Source organism: Rhinichthys klamathensis, unplaced genomic scaffold, assembly GCF_029890125.1.
Source record: "Rhinichthys klamathensis goyatoka isolate OS25496 unplaced genomic scaffold, OSU_Roscu_1.1 h1tg000170l_1, whole genome shotgun sequence".
NCBI lineage: Eukaryota > Metazoa > Chordata > Actinopteri > Cypriniformes > Leuciscidae > Rhinichthys > Rhinichthys klamathensis.
Genome location: NW_026606701.1, coordinates 3,075,442 through 3,094,990, shown reverse-complemented (window position 1 = coordinate 3,094,990; position 19,549 = coordinate 3,075,442). Strand labels below are relative to the sequence as shown.

Below are 19,549 nucleotides of genomic sequence, written 5' to 3'. Positions count from 1 at the left end.
CAGACCTGGGTCTGCATTTGCTCTGTGTACCCAACAGAATCAGAAATTCCCAGACTAACACTGTCTTAAATGTTTATAGCTGGTGTCAAACCATAAATACGATCTTTGATTGCTTGATTCCCCAGAACACATTCTAAAGGGAAACAGCAATGCAACAATAAACCTTCATTTTGTCATTAACAATCTTTATACATGATCCTAATTTGGTGTAGATAGTAATTCAGGGTCCATTGCCATGCAGCATTCCTAGAACAGAGGAGCTTTAATTCCTCGCTCAAGGGCACAGCAGCAGCCAGTGGAGCTGCATAGTGATACCGCTAATCCTCTGGAAGCACACACCCTCCCACCCATCAGTAGTCTGAATTATATTGTGGGCTAGAAAAGTTGGGCCACCTTTTCCTCCAACTTAAATATTTGTGTGTGACTGTGTATGTTTCTGTGTTTTCCCCAGAGCCTAACCTGTTAAGTGGTACTGCACATAGTGTGAATAAACGTGGTGTGAAAAGAAGGGATCTGGACCTGGAAGAGCTTAAAGAGATTCTCTCTCTGCTGCTGCCTTTCGTCCGAACTGAGCACATATTACCCACCAACAGTGAGGTCCTCTCTGACACTGTAAGTGTGTTTGTGTCATTGGTTTGTACAGCTTAAACAGGCACATTAAGGGGATGTCACGCTAGATTTTAAACACACAAAATTCCATCCATCCATCCAATATAAATACTGTTGTAATTGTTATAATGAAATTACTCTGTAGTGATAGATGCCCCTTTTTTACATTTTGAGCCCCTGTCCCTGAGAAACGGAACTTTCTATTCATCAATGAATCCTAATAAAAACGGTTTCTACAAAAATATTAAGCAGCACAACTGTTTTCAACATTGATGATAAGGAATGTTTCTTGAGCATCAAATCATCATATTAGAATGATTACTGCTGAAAATTCAGCTTTGCTGTTACAGGAATAACCATTTTCTATTTTAATATGTCTAAAATGTTTATTTTAAATTGTAACAATATAACTATATATAACTTATATAACATAACTGATCAAATAAACACAGCCTTGGTATAAGAGAATAAGACACTACTTTCAAAACCATAAAACAAATTACACACCCCAAACTTTTGAATGATAGTTTGTCCTTTTAAAACTTGTGTTATATAGATCAGGATGATGGGGAACCCACCCATCATCCTCCATAAGAAATTTGTCATGACACTACAAGCCAAATGAGAAACATGTTACTATTGTTTTTCTGTACAGCACACTCTGAATAAAAATGATAAAAATGATAAAAATGTCAGTATTGATGGATGCATGAATGAGTATATACTCTGACTCTCAGTACTGTTCAGTAATAAAGAAAACAGATACACCATTGCTCTTCTTGACTGCTCTCGTCACGTATCGGTAAAGACCTTTCCTCTGCCTTTAACAGATGAAGAGGGGTCTGATCAGCACCCCTCCCTCTGACATGCTGCCCACAGCAGAGGGAGGCAAAGCCAACGCCTGGCTCCGGCAGAAGAGTGCTGGCATTTATGTCCGCCCACGGCTCTTCTCTCCTTATGTGGAGGAGGCCAAGGTAGGATATACTTTCTCACCTCGCATACAGCAGAATATTTAACCACTACATTAAAATGAACAGATGAAGACATGGGAAAAGTTATTGAAAAAAGAGGAAAGAAATACAATTGAACAATTCACTAATTCTTTAATTATATATATTAAAGTCTTCTAGACTGTACTTAAAATCAAATCATTTTGAAAAGGCACTTGGTTTATAGAATAACCTTAGTAAGTGGGTAAGTTACCCATTTCATTATATGACTTGCATTAAACTTTGTGTATGTGTGTTCCTCCAGGCGGTTCTGGAGGAGATGATGGTTGAGCAGACCGATCTGGTTAGGCTGCGCATGGTTCGTATGTCCAATGTACCCGACACACTCTACATGGTGAACAATGCCGTCCCTCAGTGCTGTCACATGATCAACCACCAGCAAATGGCTGGCAGCCAGACAGCTCCGCCGTCTGTGGTTGCTAATGAGATACCAGGTGGGTTAAGCACTCATTCATGCCTTGTAATGATGCATTGTTTTAGCCAATCTACAATTTCAGTCCCATCATTATGTCTACTATATATCTGTGTGATACTCGTTTATACTTGATAAAATTAATCACTCAAACACCACAATCAAGTCATTTTAGAGAGATATTTCACAGAGGCCAAATATATTGTCCTAATCTAGATGTAGTTGTGACTCCCATAAATCAAACCATGAGACATTGTTTTTCTCAAGTTAATTTTGCAGTTTGTTTTCAAGAAGCAATTCAGTGTTTTTATATATATATATATATATAATGTATATATATATATATATATATATGTGTGTAATGTGAGTGGGAACATTGGCCTTGTATATTGGCAAGCTTTGTGATGCTGTGGGTGTTATATAAAACAAAATTCAACACCAATTTAAAAAAAATAAACTTTTTGTTGTCAATATACCCATCTTTTATAAATCTCTATTTATGACCTGGTATGCAATATTATTAATTGATGCATTTATTCATCTGTATTTACACATTTATTCTAACTTAAGTCATGTGTTTTCCTTTTCTCACCCTGTCTTTCAGTGCCCAGGTTGGCAGTAGTGAAGGAAATGATCCGTAGGCTGCAGGAGCTGCGTCACACAGACCAGGTGCAGCGAGCGTATGCTCTGAACTGTGGTGAGGGCGCAACAGTCAGTTACGAGCTGCAGATCCGTGTGCTCCGAGAGTTTGGCCTACCTGACGGGGCTGCAGAACTCCTACAGGTAACCCAGCACATCCTGTTTGAGTGAAGGCACTGACAAGTTGCTATGGCTACTGTAAATCTCACTCTGACTTTCACGTTAGTTAGTTTTACCCCAGCCTCTGATGAATACAATTATGTTTTCTAGGGATTGCAGGCACTCATACTGATTTTGTAAAAAAAAAAAAAAAAAAAAGGATTTAAAAAAAGAGATTCACACATGTGACAGTCTATATTACTAAAATATTGTTAAAATTTAAATAACTGTTTTCTATTTTGATATATTTTAAAAAGTAATTTATTGCTTTGATGTCAAAGCTGAATTTTCAGCAACCATTACTCCAGTCTTCAGTGTCACATGATCCTTCAGAAATCATTCTAAATTAATTCAAATTGCATTCACGTACTTGCGTAGAGTATTTTTCGGGCCTTCGTGTGTTCTGCGTCACTCTATGTTGCTTTGACTAGCATGTTTCTCCAGTTACTGTGCTCTTGGTTTAGAAGTGCTCTGAGCCCTTGAACTACTGTGATGTCTTGTTATTCTCACCATTAAGTGACAACCTATGTTGGAAAACTTTGAAGGAGTCAAAACTTCTTCAGCATACCAGACAGCCCATTAACTCTCATTTTTGAAGCATGTCTAGCACAAACATGCCCTTACATTGATGTGTGCTGTGTTTTAGAATCCACACAAATTCTTTCCTGAGGAGCGTTTCGGAGACGAGAGTCCCGTTCTGGCCTTGCGCCAGTCAGGTCGCTGCCGGGTCAACAGTACACCAGCTGTGGAGAGTATGTTCACTGACCTGGAGGCTCTGGTGGGCTTCCACCCCCCTCTGCCCCCACCTCCTCCACCCTACCATCCTCCGACCACCCCGGGCCATGGCCAGCAGCAGTTTAAAGCAGGCTGGAGACCACGGGTCCCCAGCCAACCTCCCTCCAGATCTTTCTCCTACCCCTGCAATCATGCACTCCTTCATAGGCAGACCTCTACAAAAATGGGCAGCCCAGTCTACCCACCAGGAGCCAAGCCCCTGCCCCCAGACTGCACTAACGCACAGGGGGGAAGGAATCTTCATCCTGACAAGCAAATGGTTATTAATAGCAATATATTATTCTTTATTATTATTATTATTTTTTTTTATTTATTTTTTTTTTCCAATTTTTTAAATATACTGTTGTTTACATTTTTAAATATATATTTCAAATAACATTTAACAGTGTTATTAAATTGTTAAGTGTTTTTAAATAATCTAAATGGGAAAAATGGGACAATTAGCATCTATACATACAACATTGACATACAGATTAAATTAAATTAAATGTTTTTATGGGGTGTAATATATCGTTTCACAATATATCACAATACAAAAATGCAACTATGTATCGTGGATAGTGACAATATGTATTGTGTATAAAATGATAATTACTGTGTGTGAAAAATGTCAATTTTATAGAGTTTTAGTGTCAGTACTACATTAAACTAATATATATAATGTTGAATATATGCAATGGGGGAATATTTGTGTCCTGATAATGTCAAATGTCTTATGTTACCAGTAAAAAGTGGCCTACATTAATTATTTTCGTCTAAAAAAAATAATTCTGTTTTCAGCTTCAGAATCATGAATATTTTTATTCTGGTGTCACTATTGTCCCTGTGCATTGGCTTACCAGCACCAAGCCTATTCATTTACACCCACAATGTAACACCAAATTTAGCATTTTAATCAACAGTTTTTTAACCTTTTACCATATGTCTTGGAGCATCACAATAATATTGTATCGTGATATGTATCGAATCGTGACTTGAGGGTATCGTTACACCCCTATTAAATAATAATAATAATAATAATAATGGATGATAGCCAATATGGTACTGGTATATCATGCTTCCCTAGAGATAACAGTTGTATTTTAACTTATTCTTGCAGAACATGGAGCCTGTCATCAACGAGTTCATGCCAGACATTGCCATGGGTGTTTCGGCAATGAGCCTAAAGGAACGGCGACTTCCGGAGGTCTCTATGGAGGTGGAGAGTCACGAAGCCCACCCTCACATTTCTACAGCTCCTCCCATGTCCCACAGCTACTCCAGCCGTCACCTGCACTCCTCCCGCAAGCGGCATGCAGCCGAACCCAAGCCCGAGGGCCCGCAGCCTGACTTCCCAGATCTCTACGAATTCCCGGGCCGCCACGTGCCTCCCTACTGTGGACCAGACCTCTACATCCACGGCCGTCAGGCAGGCGGAGGGGCGCCGCCTCCGTCCTACTCAGAGGCTTCAGAATCCCTCCGCCTGGATGTGCTGGAACAGCCTCCACAGAGACTAGACTTGGCAATTGTCTCGCAAGGGGGCGTTGCGCAAGCCGTGCTGAGGTCACGGCCCGTAAATGAGACGGACCTCACCTGTGGCCTCGGCCCCTCCACAGAACAGTATGAGGAATGGCCCACAGGCCGCCGGCCTGCTCCAGAGGGAATTGGGCTGGGCTTAGGTGCGAATGTAGGGACTGGGGACGAGGGAGGGTTGGGGGCCCGAGACCGCAGGTCACCCAACAAACCCGACTACCCCTACAGGAAGTCTGCTCTCTGACCCCTGATTAAAAAAGAGACTGAGGACTAATTTAAATGCTACGTGTAAGCAAACAGGTGAGGCACCAGCAGTCCTGCACTTTGTATTCTTTCAAGGGACGACAGTATCTTGAAGTGATGAACGCCCATAAGCTACGCGAGTGGCTGCTTTTCTGATGGGAGATGCTAAAGGGAGATGTCACTTAAACCGCTCCAGATAGGTTTGAAACCTAGTATAGATTTGAGGAGAGCTTGGTTTGGTTGTGTGCACCCTGAAAAGAGGTCAAAATTGATTTAGTCTGATTCATTATGGTTCTCATATTTTCCTCACATGCTGCATATTAATGTACAGGTATCACAGTATATTTTATTTACTTTAATTTCCTTGAACATACTAGGATGACTGGAGAAAATATATATTTATCTAGATGCACAGATTTAGTTCCTTAGGAGTAAATTTAAAAAATATGAAGGCAATAAGTTGCAAACTCATTACTTTGTCTAGTCCTTGAAAAACGGCTCCTCCTCCTTTTGAGGGCAGAGTGGCAGTAATAGCTTGTGTAATCCGCTGCATTTGCCGGCTTTTACATTAGCCTGGGCAATTTAAGAGCCGAGATGGAACATAAAAGGGAAAACAAATGAAATCCCCTGTCTCCTATGAGGCAACATATCAGGCATAACAATGGCACAGATGCGCCATTAAATCAAAATGTGAATGGAGCTTTGTTTTACCGTGTTTCACAACTCAGATCTGCAGATTCATTCTAGTGTATTTAACTTAAAAAACTATCTGTCCTCTCGAACAAAAATTTGGCACCCACTTTTGCATTCAGATTCTCTTTCCAAGGCTGCGGTTGCTGGCATTCCTGAGAGATGGCAAAAGCGGGTTGATCATTATCAGCCTCGTCCTCCAGAAATGTACAGGAATCTCAATCAAACCAACCTCACGCCACATCCTCAGTCCTCTAGTTTGGTGGGACAGCAGACCTTCATTAGCTTTTCTGCGCTAGTTCTGTCAGCAGACGACCAATAATTATGATGTCATGAACAGGCTTTGCAAAAAAGAAAAGAAATCTTAGAAAGTGTCATGTACACAAAGATTTAGAGGATTTACTTTTGATTTGTTACACAACACTTTAAGAAACAATATCCCACACACTGCTACACACCCTATCTATAAAAGTGACTTACTTTAAGCTTTTTTTTTTTACCATCTGAAATACCTGTATTCTGTACTCTATAATAACTGCAATAGGCAGCCTTTTTTATTTTAAATACTCATTTTGCTCTCTTCTCCCTACAATAAAAATATTTCTCGATTATCATACTGACACAAATATGCAGGCTAGTTCACCCAAAAATGTAATTTGTCACCATTCATGTTGTTCCAAAGCTGTATGACTTAGAGAACACAAAGAGATTTTGTCCATACAATAAAAGGCAGTGGGATCCAAAAACAACAGCATTGGACCCTATTGACTTTCACTGTATGGACAAAAAACAAACAAACAAAAAGCCTTGAGACATTCTTCAAATTATATTTTGTGTTCTGCAGAAAGCCAGAAACTCGTACAGGTTTGGGACAACATGAGGGTAAGTAAATGATGACAGAATTAGCATTTTTGGGTGAACTATCCCTTTAAGATAATCAACAATAGTCTTTCCCCACAAGTAATGGTACTGTATTTTCACATACTCTCAAATACTATTATATAAGCATCTCTGGTTTTATTAGACCAGGTGGGACCTCTGTTGAATATCCAAACAATCCTCAGTCATATCCATCCCACGTTCCTAACTTTGAGTGCTTTCATTGGAGCACAATAACTGTTTTGTTGGTTGAAAGCACAAACGTACTGAGAAATACTGAGAATGTCATTTATTTCTTGTCAGACAAAAGTGCTCAAATATTTTATACTCTAGTAAAAGGCTTGAGGTTTGGTTGGATGGTCGATCAGATTGTTTTTTTGTTGTTTTTTGGACTGTTAAGAACTCACAGTTAGACCAAAGATGGGTTGGGGAGGATGTTTGTGTTGCTTGTTGAATCTCGAAAGCATTTTATTTACCAGGTTTCTGTCTCTCTTTATCAGCTGAATTGAAACTGTTGGCTTGAGATTCATGTTAGTTACACAGACTCTTTGATGACTGTGATCATAGAAGGAACATTTATCATCGATTGATTTTGTTGATCCCTCCCCAGGTATTTTGACCTATAAAGATAGCCTTAAGAGTTGATGTTGGGGTTAGTACTGCTGTATCTGCAGTTACGGCCTTAAGACCTCACCTTGGGTAACGCAGTTCTCCATCTTAAATCACGTAAGGTATTCTGTGCCAGAGAGACTTTCTACCTCTGACCAGCTTCTCTCAACATGTACTTCAGTCAATTTGATTTTCCTTCTTTATATTCTTATCAACTTATTTAGACATCTAGAGCCTCACCTTGAACATTTATCTCTGAGGGACCAGAACCAACAGCCAGAAATACAATTTTCTCCACTTTCTTGCATATTTCTACGGTTCCTCTCCTCCTCTCCTTACACTTGCTGTTTTATTAGATTCAGCATAACAGCTCATTCTTGTGTAGAAAGTGAGGACTGTGCCATCTTACGTGATAATGAACTCAATCAGGTGTTATGGCGGTAAGCTTGTGTTATTGTTCATCTACTCTTAGTTGTTCAGAAATGTTAGCCGGCTGATTCGGTTGCAGTGCAACAAATGGGTCCTTCTGGACTCCTACTGCAGTGCACTTCTGAGTCAAGCCTCAAAGAGTCATGAACCCTGAGTGGGAGCGCTCCAGTTTGCCATCCCGCAAAGCCTCAGAGGGTCAAATCCAAAAATAGATCCAGCATAGACCCTGGCTGGGGTACAAGTGATCTCCTCAGAGAGGTGAAGTCGACTGAGATTGGTAGGAGGCTGCTCATCTCCTCTTAATGTCAAGGACGTAGTTCTACAGTTCTCTTTACGCCAGGCTTATCGGATTCCTGAAAATCTTCAGTCACTGATGCACATGGTTAAACCTTTCCTTTGGAATATGAGCAAACTTGATAATACACTAGTTTCAGCTTTCAGTAAGCAATGTGTCGCAGCCTACTTAATCCTACCTTCCCTGACCTCATTCTGCAGCAAAAAGAGGAGGAGTTGAACCAATTTATTAAGCACTTTTATTCCGAATAAATAAATGTTTTACCCTAGATTTGTTTCACAGAGCAGGTGTCTTCATTTTACCTTGCAGATCCTCCAGGCTTCATGTCATCATGACGATAATGATTCGATCTACCTGGCATGCGAATTGTTTTACCAGCAGCTTGCATGTTCTCCTTTTGATGTGCTGTAAGCTCTTGTCAAAAGTGCAGTCATTTAAATTCTCAGTGTTTCTGGTTTGTAACTCAGTATTTTTGAACTGTGGGTCCATCCCTCTGTACCAATGCCATTTTGAATTCATCTGAGGTCTGATGAGCAAAGACTTCTCGGTATGACATTTCTCTCCCTCCCTCTCTCTCTCTTTTTTTTTTTTAAATGTAACAGTTGCATTTTTAGTTTGCTATTTTTTAGGTGACTGTTACCTGTAACTCTAAGCATTGAGTAATTGGCATCAGCACTTCCCTTGGAGGCAGCCTAGTGGAGATCTGAGGTTTGTCATGTCATTCTAGTGAATCACACTCGCTGCGTAACCATGACCCAAAATTGACAGATGGATATTTAGGCCTACTGCTGCTACTCAGAGGTTTTCCTGCCAGCGGAGAACATTATTTCTTGAGGTCAATGCCGTTCCCAGCGATCTAGTCCCGGATAGACCCAGCCATGCCTTAATATTAAGGGGGAGGTTAGGAAAACTCCTTAGATCACCTTCGCCTCTGCTATACTCAGGCCATTTCGAAGATGCTGAGAAGTCTTTTTATTTATTTCATGTTATAAAACACCAATCAGATCATTTTGAGGGTGGGTTCTGATTGCTGCAAAAGTCAATGCACACAGTTGAAGGTATTATTTCACGTTTGAGATGCACACTGACCTCATAATTAATACATTTCTATCACAAATGCTATTTATTGTCATTTGGGTTTAGTCTGGTTTGTGGGCTGCTTGCCTGAGGCTGTTAAGAGAATGAATTGGAAATGCATTTGAGCTCCCAGATGAGAAGCTTGCATCATTGTTTAGTCTGTGTTGTAAAACTCAAACTAGCCATTGTTTGACGTCTAATTGTCATTGTCTAAAATGATTGGCTTCGTTGACCATCTTAAACCAAGGAATAAAAGCTAAAACAGATGAAGGTACCCATTGCACTAAATTTTTGATGGCGGTATGTGTAACACTTGTTGTGGAATAGTGCCCTCTGTTGGCTCTATTGATTTATTTTTGACTGAAGTGTCTGTTTATTCAGTTCTAGATTCACAGCTGAGTCATTTTTCTTAAACATTCATTCCTAATCCTTTTAGTATATTTGCATGGCGTTGCGTTATTTATCTCCAAAGTGCCGCAAGGCTGAACTGAACCGAAGGTTTGTGTTTTGGATGTGTGAGGGGCAAGGGAAGTTGTGTTTGAAGACTTACAAGTCAAGATCTCCAGGTTCTCTCTTGTGCTATCTCTCTTTTGGAGACGATTTAGTGCCTTCCCTGCCTGAGGCTGGGCTTCCTCCGCACCCCTTTTGTCTTATGCAAGCCCTTTCTACAAACCTCTGTTAAACCGTCTCTTTGTAATACTGTAGCCAACGCTTAGTGTGCATAATGTTTATTTTGTCTTCTTTTTTTCTTTCAGAAAAAAATATTTTTCAAGATTTTTGGTACCTTTGATCACAGGCCTCAGAAATATGGTGTTTTGTTGTATGTAAAGTGTAAAGTTTTTATAAATATATATAAAACATGCGATATCTATTTGAGACTTTGTGTGTGTTTGTGTGTATACATATATTTGTGTGTGTATATATATATATATATATATAAACACACACACACACACACATACATACAAAAAAAAGCATTCTTTTGTGGAGTTGTGGAAAGTGTCTATTTTTCTATTCTTTTCTTTGGCCGGTGTAGTTATGAACTTTACTCTGCAATTAGGTGACTAATGTCTTGGAAATAAATAGTTTTGAGTTATAATGCTTGTGTGTTGTTGTTTTCATTCATTGGAACTGCCAGATAAGCAGTGAGTAACACCTTGCCATTAGTGGGAAATGGGAGGGTAAAATACTGGGTCTCCATTCACTAACAACATACAAACATTTTCATGCAGAAGTTATAATTCATCTCGTACTGAAATTAACGTTTAAATTTAGAACCAACTGGAGCCACACTTACGCAAAATCACATACTTATTGTAATTTATCAAGGTATATATAAAGTTGATTTAGAAATTAATTATTTCAGAGTACAAGAGGTCCGAAACACGTTCACATGTAGTCTAGGCCTGATTGTGTTTTAACTAATTTTGAGAAGTAAATGTTTGGCTTTAGTTGAAATATGAGCGCTGCGCGAGCATGAATGCAAACAAGCTAGAAAAGTGAGGTTGTCTGAAAAGCCCTTATAAGGACATTGTTTGGGCGCATTTATGTAAATGACTATAGCTACAGGGACTCTCCCTCATGCAACAGTAACAGGGTTTTCAATTGCGGTGGCAAACGAGAAGCAAAATTAGAAAAAAATATAGTTTTTTAAAAGATAAATAAAATGTATTGCTATGTATTTAAAATATGCCATGTCCAGTCAAATTAAAGCTTGATTTTTTTTTTAAATCAAAATTAAATACTAAGTGACAACCACTTATGCCTGTGGTACCAGTATTTGAAGTAAATTTCTAGTTTATTTCTAGTTAATTAGTAGAAATATGCAACTTTAAAGAAAAATTAAGAATTTACAGTTCTTAAGAAAAAGTGTTTAATTTTTCATCTTTGCCCCTATTCCACCGAGGGAGAATAGTTTTCTCTATTCTATGTCTGTTGGGTTACCATGAAAGACTAACATCACCGACAAATTAGCACAAATCTAGATTTATCTAAAATGGAGGCTGTATTTATCAAAAATTAGATGAAAATGTAAAAAAAAATTAAAAAAAATCTGAGTTATCAGTAGGCCTATAACACCTGACTCTTAATAAAGTGCGACACATGAAATTGATAGAAATTTAGTCAAATGAATGCGAATCCACCCCTCAGATCCGCAGTCATGCAATGACATACACAAAGAAAACGGTCTAAACACAATTCCCCTTTTTCTTAAATGGGCAACATCCATTACTGTAACTCCACAGCCATGACGTTTATGTTTACGTAAATTTTTTCTTTAAATATAGCTAAATTTTTTAAACAATTTAATTACATTTGTTAAATTACATCTTAATCACAATATAACATTTTGTTACACATGAAATCTCTCAAACTCGATTAAATGTTTTTTTTTTTTTATTAACTTTTAACAGTGCACAAATGGTTTCACCCTACAGAATATACATGTAAGCGCATTTCGATTTTTTTTTTTTTTTAACCCTCAGGTGCTCTTCGCTAATGGAGTCACACTTGTTATCTTCCCGGTCAGAAGTGAAAACACCTAAAAATGAAACTTTCTCCATCCCAGTAAAACCAATGCAATTTATTTTTGTTCAATAATATTTTTTCTTTTTAATTTTGTATTTTGAGAGAATTTGATGTTACTTATTAATATTTATGCAATATTTATGGTCCATTTTTGCCATAAAAAAAAAAGTTCCTATTTTTTTTAACATATTTTTTTCAATTATTGCAGTATTTCAGATTAATACAGAGACCAGACCTTTTAAATCCAATTTTTGAAGTCAGATTAGCGCCATCTGTTGAGAGAAAATAAAATAAAACATGTTGTTTCATGGTGTAACCACTGTATAGCCTGTATAGCTCTCTATGGAGAGGCTTGTGAATTCTCTAATTGTTTTTGGACAAAATTACTTACTTTTAAGATGTGGATTTGAATGTATTTTTTTGAAATTCTCAAATAATACTTTTTGCTATGGTTTATCAAAAAAAAAAAAAAATTGGTGTGAAGTGTACACGTTTTTGCATTATTACTACAGTCAAACCTGAATACAGAGAAAGCATTTTGTTACAGGTAACATTACAATTCAATAAAAAAAAATAAACGGTAATGCTTTTTTCACAGCTTATTATTATTTATATTATTATTGTTATTTTTAAATAAAATTGACTTTAATCAAACCACGGACCCGTGATAAGTTTTGTGATCCGTCTCGCCACTAGTGTAGTAGCACTGATCACTTTGAGGGGGGGATACATTTTTTTTTTTTGCATTGTGGCCGATTTGTAGAGAATTTGTGTTTGTCAATTTCCCATTCATTTCCTATGGTCGGTCATTTTTGAGCACAAGTGTTTTTTTACGACCACTTAGCCTGCTCGGATCATGACCTAAATTTTTTTTTGTATTCACATACCCAATGCCATAAAAGTCACTAAGTTTCGTAACATTCCGATGAAGCTGTGATTTTTAACATTTCGAAACAGAAAAATTTTCGGCCACAAATGACCGAAGAGCACCTGAGGGACTGGCCTTGATTAGTTTTACCCTTTTGGAATGGTGTATAAAGCTTGATCGGTTATTTACAAAACTTTAAATTCGATTTAGAAATCCTAGAGGCTTTACTGACTTGTTCAACTAAATCTCATCGGCTATTTCACCCTAATGGAGAGTTTCTGGGATAAACTGAGACATACATCACAGGGCCCAAATGTATTACCATGTTTATTTCTCAAAGGTAGGACATTAAAAAGTAACAGAATCTACACATGAAACAGGTTAAAACAAGATCAAATAAAAAGGGTTAATAGATCTCAACAATGACTGAAATGAATAACCTGAAAAAGCACTTACATAGGTTTGTGTTTCCTAAACAGATTTCTCTAATAGGCTGTAGCACTATTTACCCTGACATACATGAACGTGAATATTAGCCATCTCTTCAGAACAATTAATACTGAATGCAGTCATGTGATTGTGACTTTCCTAATAGCCTTCTTCAGTATGTAACGACACCATTTTAAATTGCTTAAAAGAGAGAGCTCCTGAGGATTGACTGCAATTGCTGTTTTATGACATTATAGAAGTGCCTTTCCATAATGTATCTTTCTGGACACTGAGAGCCACTTGTGACATGTTGAGCTGAACGTCATTGCAAATTCAACCCCCTATTTGGAATGGCAGGATTACAAGAAAAGTAATACAGCTATATCTTTGGGAACACAGAACCTGTCATACATCACTAATATAGAAGGTCAAAATCATACAAGCTTATGAGGGCCTGAATTTAAACTGCGTGTTTATTTTATAAAACCAGGAATGGCCTTGGAAAAAAAGCTGGAGAAAAAGAAACATGAAAGGTTGGATGTAGCTGGTATGCTTGAAGTGTCAGGGTGAAAGACGGTTTAACTGCAGTAGTACTGGCCTGCGTTGGCTCTTCGTCTCTTGCGGCTTTGTTGCTGTTCAAAAAACTGGCGGATGTCCTCAGGTGTCACCACCTAAACAAGGAAATTTAACACTAGATTGTACAAACTCATCTTCAACTCAACAACATTAAAAATATAAATATTGAAAGCCTACCTTTCCTTCTGCTGCAAATCTCTGCAGATAGTCCTTCAGTTCTGTCTTCATGTCATTATATTCTGAAGAAAAATGTAATGGGAACGTCACAGTTGAATTGATAGCATATTGGGAGTAGTTCAATTTGAAATCTCACATCATGAATTAGTTTTGCTTTCACACAGATAAAGTTGTCAGTAAACCCTACTAACCATGGATGATCTCCAGCTGCTGAACCCGATTCAGGTTGTTTAAGGCCGACATCAAGGGGTCACGACCCTCGGCTCCACCCGCTTGTTCAGCCTGTTCTGTGGACTTGCCCTTGTTCTCATACGCCAGGACGGTGTCCATCTCATCCGTGAGGAAAGACACTCCTGTGTCTGCATAGAGGATCTAAGCAAACAAAGCCAATTAACGTGAGACCAGGAACAAATAAGATTAAAAAAAAGTCAGTAAATCATTATATACATATTTATCTATCTATTTATATGGTTAAAAATATAGTAATAAATAAATATATATATATATATATAATATATTAGTGCTGTCAAACGATTAAAATATTTAATCGCGATTAATGTAATAGTTAACTCACGATCAATGGAACCATTTGGCAACTTTTTAAAAGTAAACTTTACATTCAGAATCTTATTGGCATCCATTTCGGCGTCTCGCACTCGTCATCCACTCAAAACGTAACATTAACCAACTATTTGGCCGGCTCGCAAGCCCAAACAAGTGTGTGCGGCGTGCCTGTTGTTTTGTTTCCGGTCTAGATAGACCATTGAAATGAATGGGTTTCAAGCGCAGCGCCGCGCATGCCGCGTCCTGTTGCAAAAGCATGTGAAAAAAACTAAAGTTTGCTAGGCCAAAAAGACCGTTAATCGCGCGATAAAAAAAACGACGCCGTTGAAATGGGTTTGCGTTAACGCCGTTAATAACGCGTTTAACTGACAGCCCTAATATATATATATATATATATATATTTATTTTTGGTCATTTATTCCTGTGATGGCAAAGCTGAATTATAAGCATCATTACTCCAGTCTTCAGTGTCACGTGATCCTTCAGAAATCATTCTAATATGCTGATTCGGTGCTCAAGACATTTCTTATTATTATCAATGTTGAAAACAGTTGTGCTGCTTAATATTTTTGTGGACACCATGATAATTTTTTTTCCAGAAACCTTTAATGAATGAAGTTCAAAAGAACAGCATTTATTTGAAATAAGTAAAAGAGAGAGAGAAAATTGTCATTATAATAATAATTATTACAATTTATAATCCAATTCTAATTGAATTGCACCTGTTAACGAAGGGTGAAAGCAGAGATGGTGAGTAAATGTGGTCTGTAATACCTTGCAGTCGGTGCAGGTGCAGAGTTTGGTGCGCCAGGCAGACGGCCAGAACACGGCACCCTGAGGAGCCCGGCTCCTCCCCGAAGCCTTCATCTCTCTCAGCCTGCACCCGGAGCACGAGCCCTCCTCGGAGGAACCTTCAGCTTCCTCCTGGTGTTTACGCTTACAGGCGGATGTCCCGTTGACCTGCACCTGTCAGCAGAGAGAAGGTCATCAAATCTTGATCACTCATTCCTCTCTTGCTGTGTAGATTGTTCAAATAATTTAATATTCCCCAGTCATACAGCTGGGTTAGCATAATTTCTATTCAATTTAGCTTGATTCCTTCAAATTATGGCTTGAGACAGATGACGCATGAGATGCGTTAATTCCCCAATGAAAACACTCTTTCTGATAACTACCGCCATCTTGTGGTGAGACAAAGGCAAAACTGTGTCTTAAATCCTTAATGCATCTAGTATCTTGAAACACTTGTTCACTGCATATCTGTTGTTTAAAGGAGATTTAAGTTAGGCTGTCAGCAATAAAACAGACTGAACAGGAATGAATGGAAAAGTTGCCATTTCACGAATCAGCCTCCTACTCCGAGACAAGACGACAGACATTACACAGCAGACAGCAAGTACCTTCTCATCTACAGGGTTCTTCAGGTTCTCGTTTTTTATCTTCTCTTCATCATTTTCTACCTCCACCTTCACATCCCCTTCTTCTTTGGATGGGCTTACTTTTGTTATGGGTGTAACTGATGCAAACAAGACAAAATAAGCCTTCACAAATGTAGAAATGTTTAGTGAAAGATGCTAACTGACAAATGATATGTTAATGTACATTACCAGTCAAAAGTTTGGGCTCGATAAGATTTTTTTTTACATATTTTTGAAAGTCTATTATGTCCATCTATGCTGAATTTATTTGATTAAAAAATAAAACATATTGTGAAAATTACTGTTTCCTATTTTTGGATATTTTAAAATGCATTTCTGTGATGGCCAAGAAAAATTAAGTAGCCATTACCCCACTCTTCAGTGTCACCTGATCCTTCAGAAATCATTCTAATATGCTGATTATTATTATCTCCGTTGAATACAGTTGTGCTGCTAATATTTTTGTGGAAACTGTGATACATTTCTACTGCCACTTTTGATCAATTTATTGCGTCTTTGCTGAATAAAAGCAATAATTAAAAATAAAATAAAAATCTTAATCCAAATGTTGAACGGTGGTAGTGTACAATTAAATTCTCTCCCCAAAAAACTTTGCAGTCATTCTAAATATCTGTAAATGCAAAATGGAAGCAGATAACAGTATAACATTACCTGCAATATGTGCAGCATAGTTCCAAAGGAAAGGTGTTTTATTCATGCATGACTCGCAGATCATCTCTTGTAGTTCCACACAGTCTGGCACTACACAGCCTAAATGCTGATAGAGACACACATAGATGTTTTCCGACATTTCACCAGAATAAGTTCCTTATCTACACACACACTAAACCATGTTCAGGTCCTGCCAGAGTACAATCTGATTTGAAACTAACCCGACCATGGAGCCAGTCTTCACACACGATACACTGGATCATCTCATCTGCAACCTGGAGAGAGCAATTCACTCTAAATTTGTACATGTATATAATCTGTATAAAATATACTCTGTGTATAGGCCTATAATTTGAGGGCATCAGCAAGTAGATATAGCTGCAGGCCAGAGAAATCCAAAATGGGGTGTAAACTGACAAAGTGGGCGGTACCGGTACCTCCAAAAAGGGACTTTTAACTAATGTAGTTGACTTACATTTCAAAATAAAGGTTCGTAAATTAAACATTTTGTCGCTGAAATATATTAATTAAGCTTACATAATTTAAGCATATGTTAAATTAAGTTAGCTTCTTAGCATCAGGGAGCCGCAATCTATGGCGCTATCTCTTTTGAACGCGCACTCGCTTTATTGGTCTTTGGCTACGACAGTTAACAGTTTAATTACTTCCAGTAGCTGTTGCTTAAAGTCCCTAATGTCATCAGTGTACATCTGAACAGAGTGCAACACCTGTAAAACCAACACGCCTACTCCAAACATACAGTCCAGTTACAAGCAGAATTCAAATTGGAATACGGATTAATAATTTTAAAAAGTATGCAATACAGTACATGATCAGACAACAGAAAAACATTATAGAAAGCAACTCAAACTAAAATGCACATTACCTCGTCTTCTGGATCTGGGTAGGGTCTGTCACATGTGCAATACAAGCCAAAAAAATTGTGGCTGTATTTGTTCCCTGAATTCACTTTCTCTTTATCCTGCATAACAGAAAATCTTAAATAATCACCATCACTACAGTTGAAACTGAAAGACACAAACTCAAACTAATGGTAAAACATAACTTACCGCAAATAGCTTGCACTCCATTTCCCCAAACTTGTCGTTTCCACAATCACATCGAAAATTCCTGTAATATTAATAAGGTTTATATAATGAATGCAGCTTAACATAACCTTTGCAAGTGATTTAAAGTAAGGTCTGTGCGCAATTAAATCCAAACTATCAACTAAGTTAACTTTTTTTCTCCAGATCTCCATGTGGAATTTTCTTTGCATTAAAGTCAGCATGAAACGCAAGTTGTGATAGTCTTTACTTCTTTATTGTGACGTATATCCGAGTGAAACGGCTTCTTAAACAAGAAAAACAATGTAGGGCAGGACTTGACTGGATCCTTTGCTGTGATCTCATGTGAGTGACAGGTTGTTCTGCCTTTAATCAAAGTTTATTTGGTTAAATATAATGAGGGCACATTAATTAAAGAAATAATAATGGTGTGCATTGATAATTCATTTATAATAAATACTGCAATATTACATAAAAAAAAACAAGAATTGTCCATTTTGATTTCTTGCTAATTTTAAACCTATTTTTCTTGTGACACGTCAAGGTTTCACTTGTATTGCCTATGATGCTGCCCGTGACAAATATGTGAATATGTAAACTGCTAAATAATCTCACTGCCATAATGACAAAAATATTATGAATAAAAATATCAAAATAAGCATTTCAGCTTTGCTTAAATGGGTTAGAGCACCATCAAAAATTACAGCTGTTTATTGTAGCAATATCCACCTCTTAGTATACAGCTCAAAAAGGTCATGGCCTTCATGGCACTTGTAGGAACATGCCAGACAGATGCCAGCTGGCTCTCCTCCCTTTGGTGTACAGGTGTTGCAGGCATACAGAGCCTGACGCTTCACATGTCCCTGTGAGGACAAAAAGAAAATCACCTTGTTTTTAGGACATATAGCTTATTTTCATCCTAAGAAATTAAGAATATAAATGTAAATGCAGAGCATCTGCTGAAAACTACTGTTAGATGTTTAACTGTACTAAAAAGGATTCTTATTCCTGCTACTATGTGTTCATGCAGTAAGGTTTATTTCCAATCAAATAGATGCTGCATCGACGAATTAAGCATAAGGTATTATGCTAACCCCAAACCAAAACAATCCAACAAACACTTTATAAGAACAACGTTAATCAGTAAGATAAAAAAAGGCTGTGTCAAGTTATAATCAGCATGCTAAAAACAATATTATACGACAAGGCTGTGTTCATATAAACACGTCAAACCTCTGGATACGAGCATTTCTCTGAATCACTCCCTCCCAGCACCGCGGAGGCTTCGTTCTCCAGTTCTTCATCCTCCTCTAGGACGTCCACCAGAGATACAGTAGCCTCCTCCGCTCCATCATTTGCCGCCATCCTTGAAGAGACGAGCGCAAAAAAAAAAAATATTTCCAGTTCCTGTTCCAGGGCACGAAACGAGACACGAACTGGCCACAGAACTAACTGGCCTGCCAACGAGATCAAGTTTAATTTGCGACAGAGATTCCACTGTAATATTAAAAAAGAAAATATGTGTGAATGTGTCATGCGGTTTGACATAACCTGAAGAATTTATAGGGATTAACTGTGACAATAACAAAACCAATGCTGCTTCCGGTTTATGCAAATACATGGTGTTTTGGCGGGAGAGTTGCAGGGATCATAAACAGTTTTTAGAGTTATTTTTTCTCACTAACGTGTATTAAAACATTATACCACATAATATCACTGGTTCTGGGTAAACAGGAACATTTTGAATTTTCGCGAAGCCAATTCGATGGGTCAGGGTTCAAAGGGTAAATCAATGTTGCCATGTCCACTTATACTACTTATAATTAATAGTCTTAATTATTAATAGTATGGGTGTGTGATTTTTGGAGGCTTTGGCCTATGTCTAAAATAC

At 37.9% G+C, this 19,549-nt stretch overlaps 2 protein-coding genes across 2 annotated transcripts in view; one reads left to right on the top strand and one right to left on the bottom strand.

The window, feature by feature from the left end:
* Positions 1–6,758, top strand: part of btbd7 (BTB (POZ) domain containing 7) — a 74,296-nt gene extending 67,538 nt beyond the window's left edge. The window contains exons 6-11 of the mRNA XM_056259977.1: positions 452–612; positions 1,440–1,583; positions 1,864–2,053; positions 2,636–2,814; positions 3,476–3,883; positions 4,724–6,758. Of these exons, the coding sequence (XP_056115952.1) occupies positions 452–612; positions 1,440–1,583; positions 1,864–2,053; positions 2,636–2,814; positions 3,476–3,883; positions 4,724–5,380 (1,739 nt within the window). The 3' untranslated portion in view covers positions 5,381–6,758. The remainder of the gene's footprint in view (positions 1–451; positions 613–1,439; positions 1,584–1,863; positions 2,054–2,635; positions 2,815–3,475; positions 3,884–4,723) is intronic.
* Positions 6,759–13,064: 6,306 nt separating this feature from the next.
* On the bottom strand, positions 13,065–19,078 carry ubr7 (ubiquitin protein ligase E3 component n-recognin 7). The gene is made up of 11 exons (XM_056259976.1): positions 18,892–19,078; positions 18,388–18,521; positions 17,662–17,722; positions 17,478–17,573; positions 16,813–16,866; positions 16,592–16,697; positions 15,902–16,017; positions 15,276–15,467; positions 14,129–14,309; positions 13,938–13,999; positions 13,065–13,855 (listed from the first exon to the last, which is right to left on the bottom strand). The coding sequence occupies exons 1-11, from the start codon at positions 19,021–19,023 to the stop codon at positions 13,763–13,765; spliced, it is 1,227 nt and encodes a 408-aa protein (XP_056115951.1). The 5' UTR covers positions 19,024–19,078; the 3' UTR covers positions 13,065–13,762.
* Between the last annotated feature and the right edge of the window lie 471 nt (positions 19,079–19,549).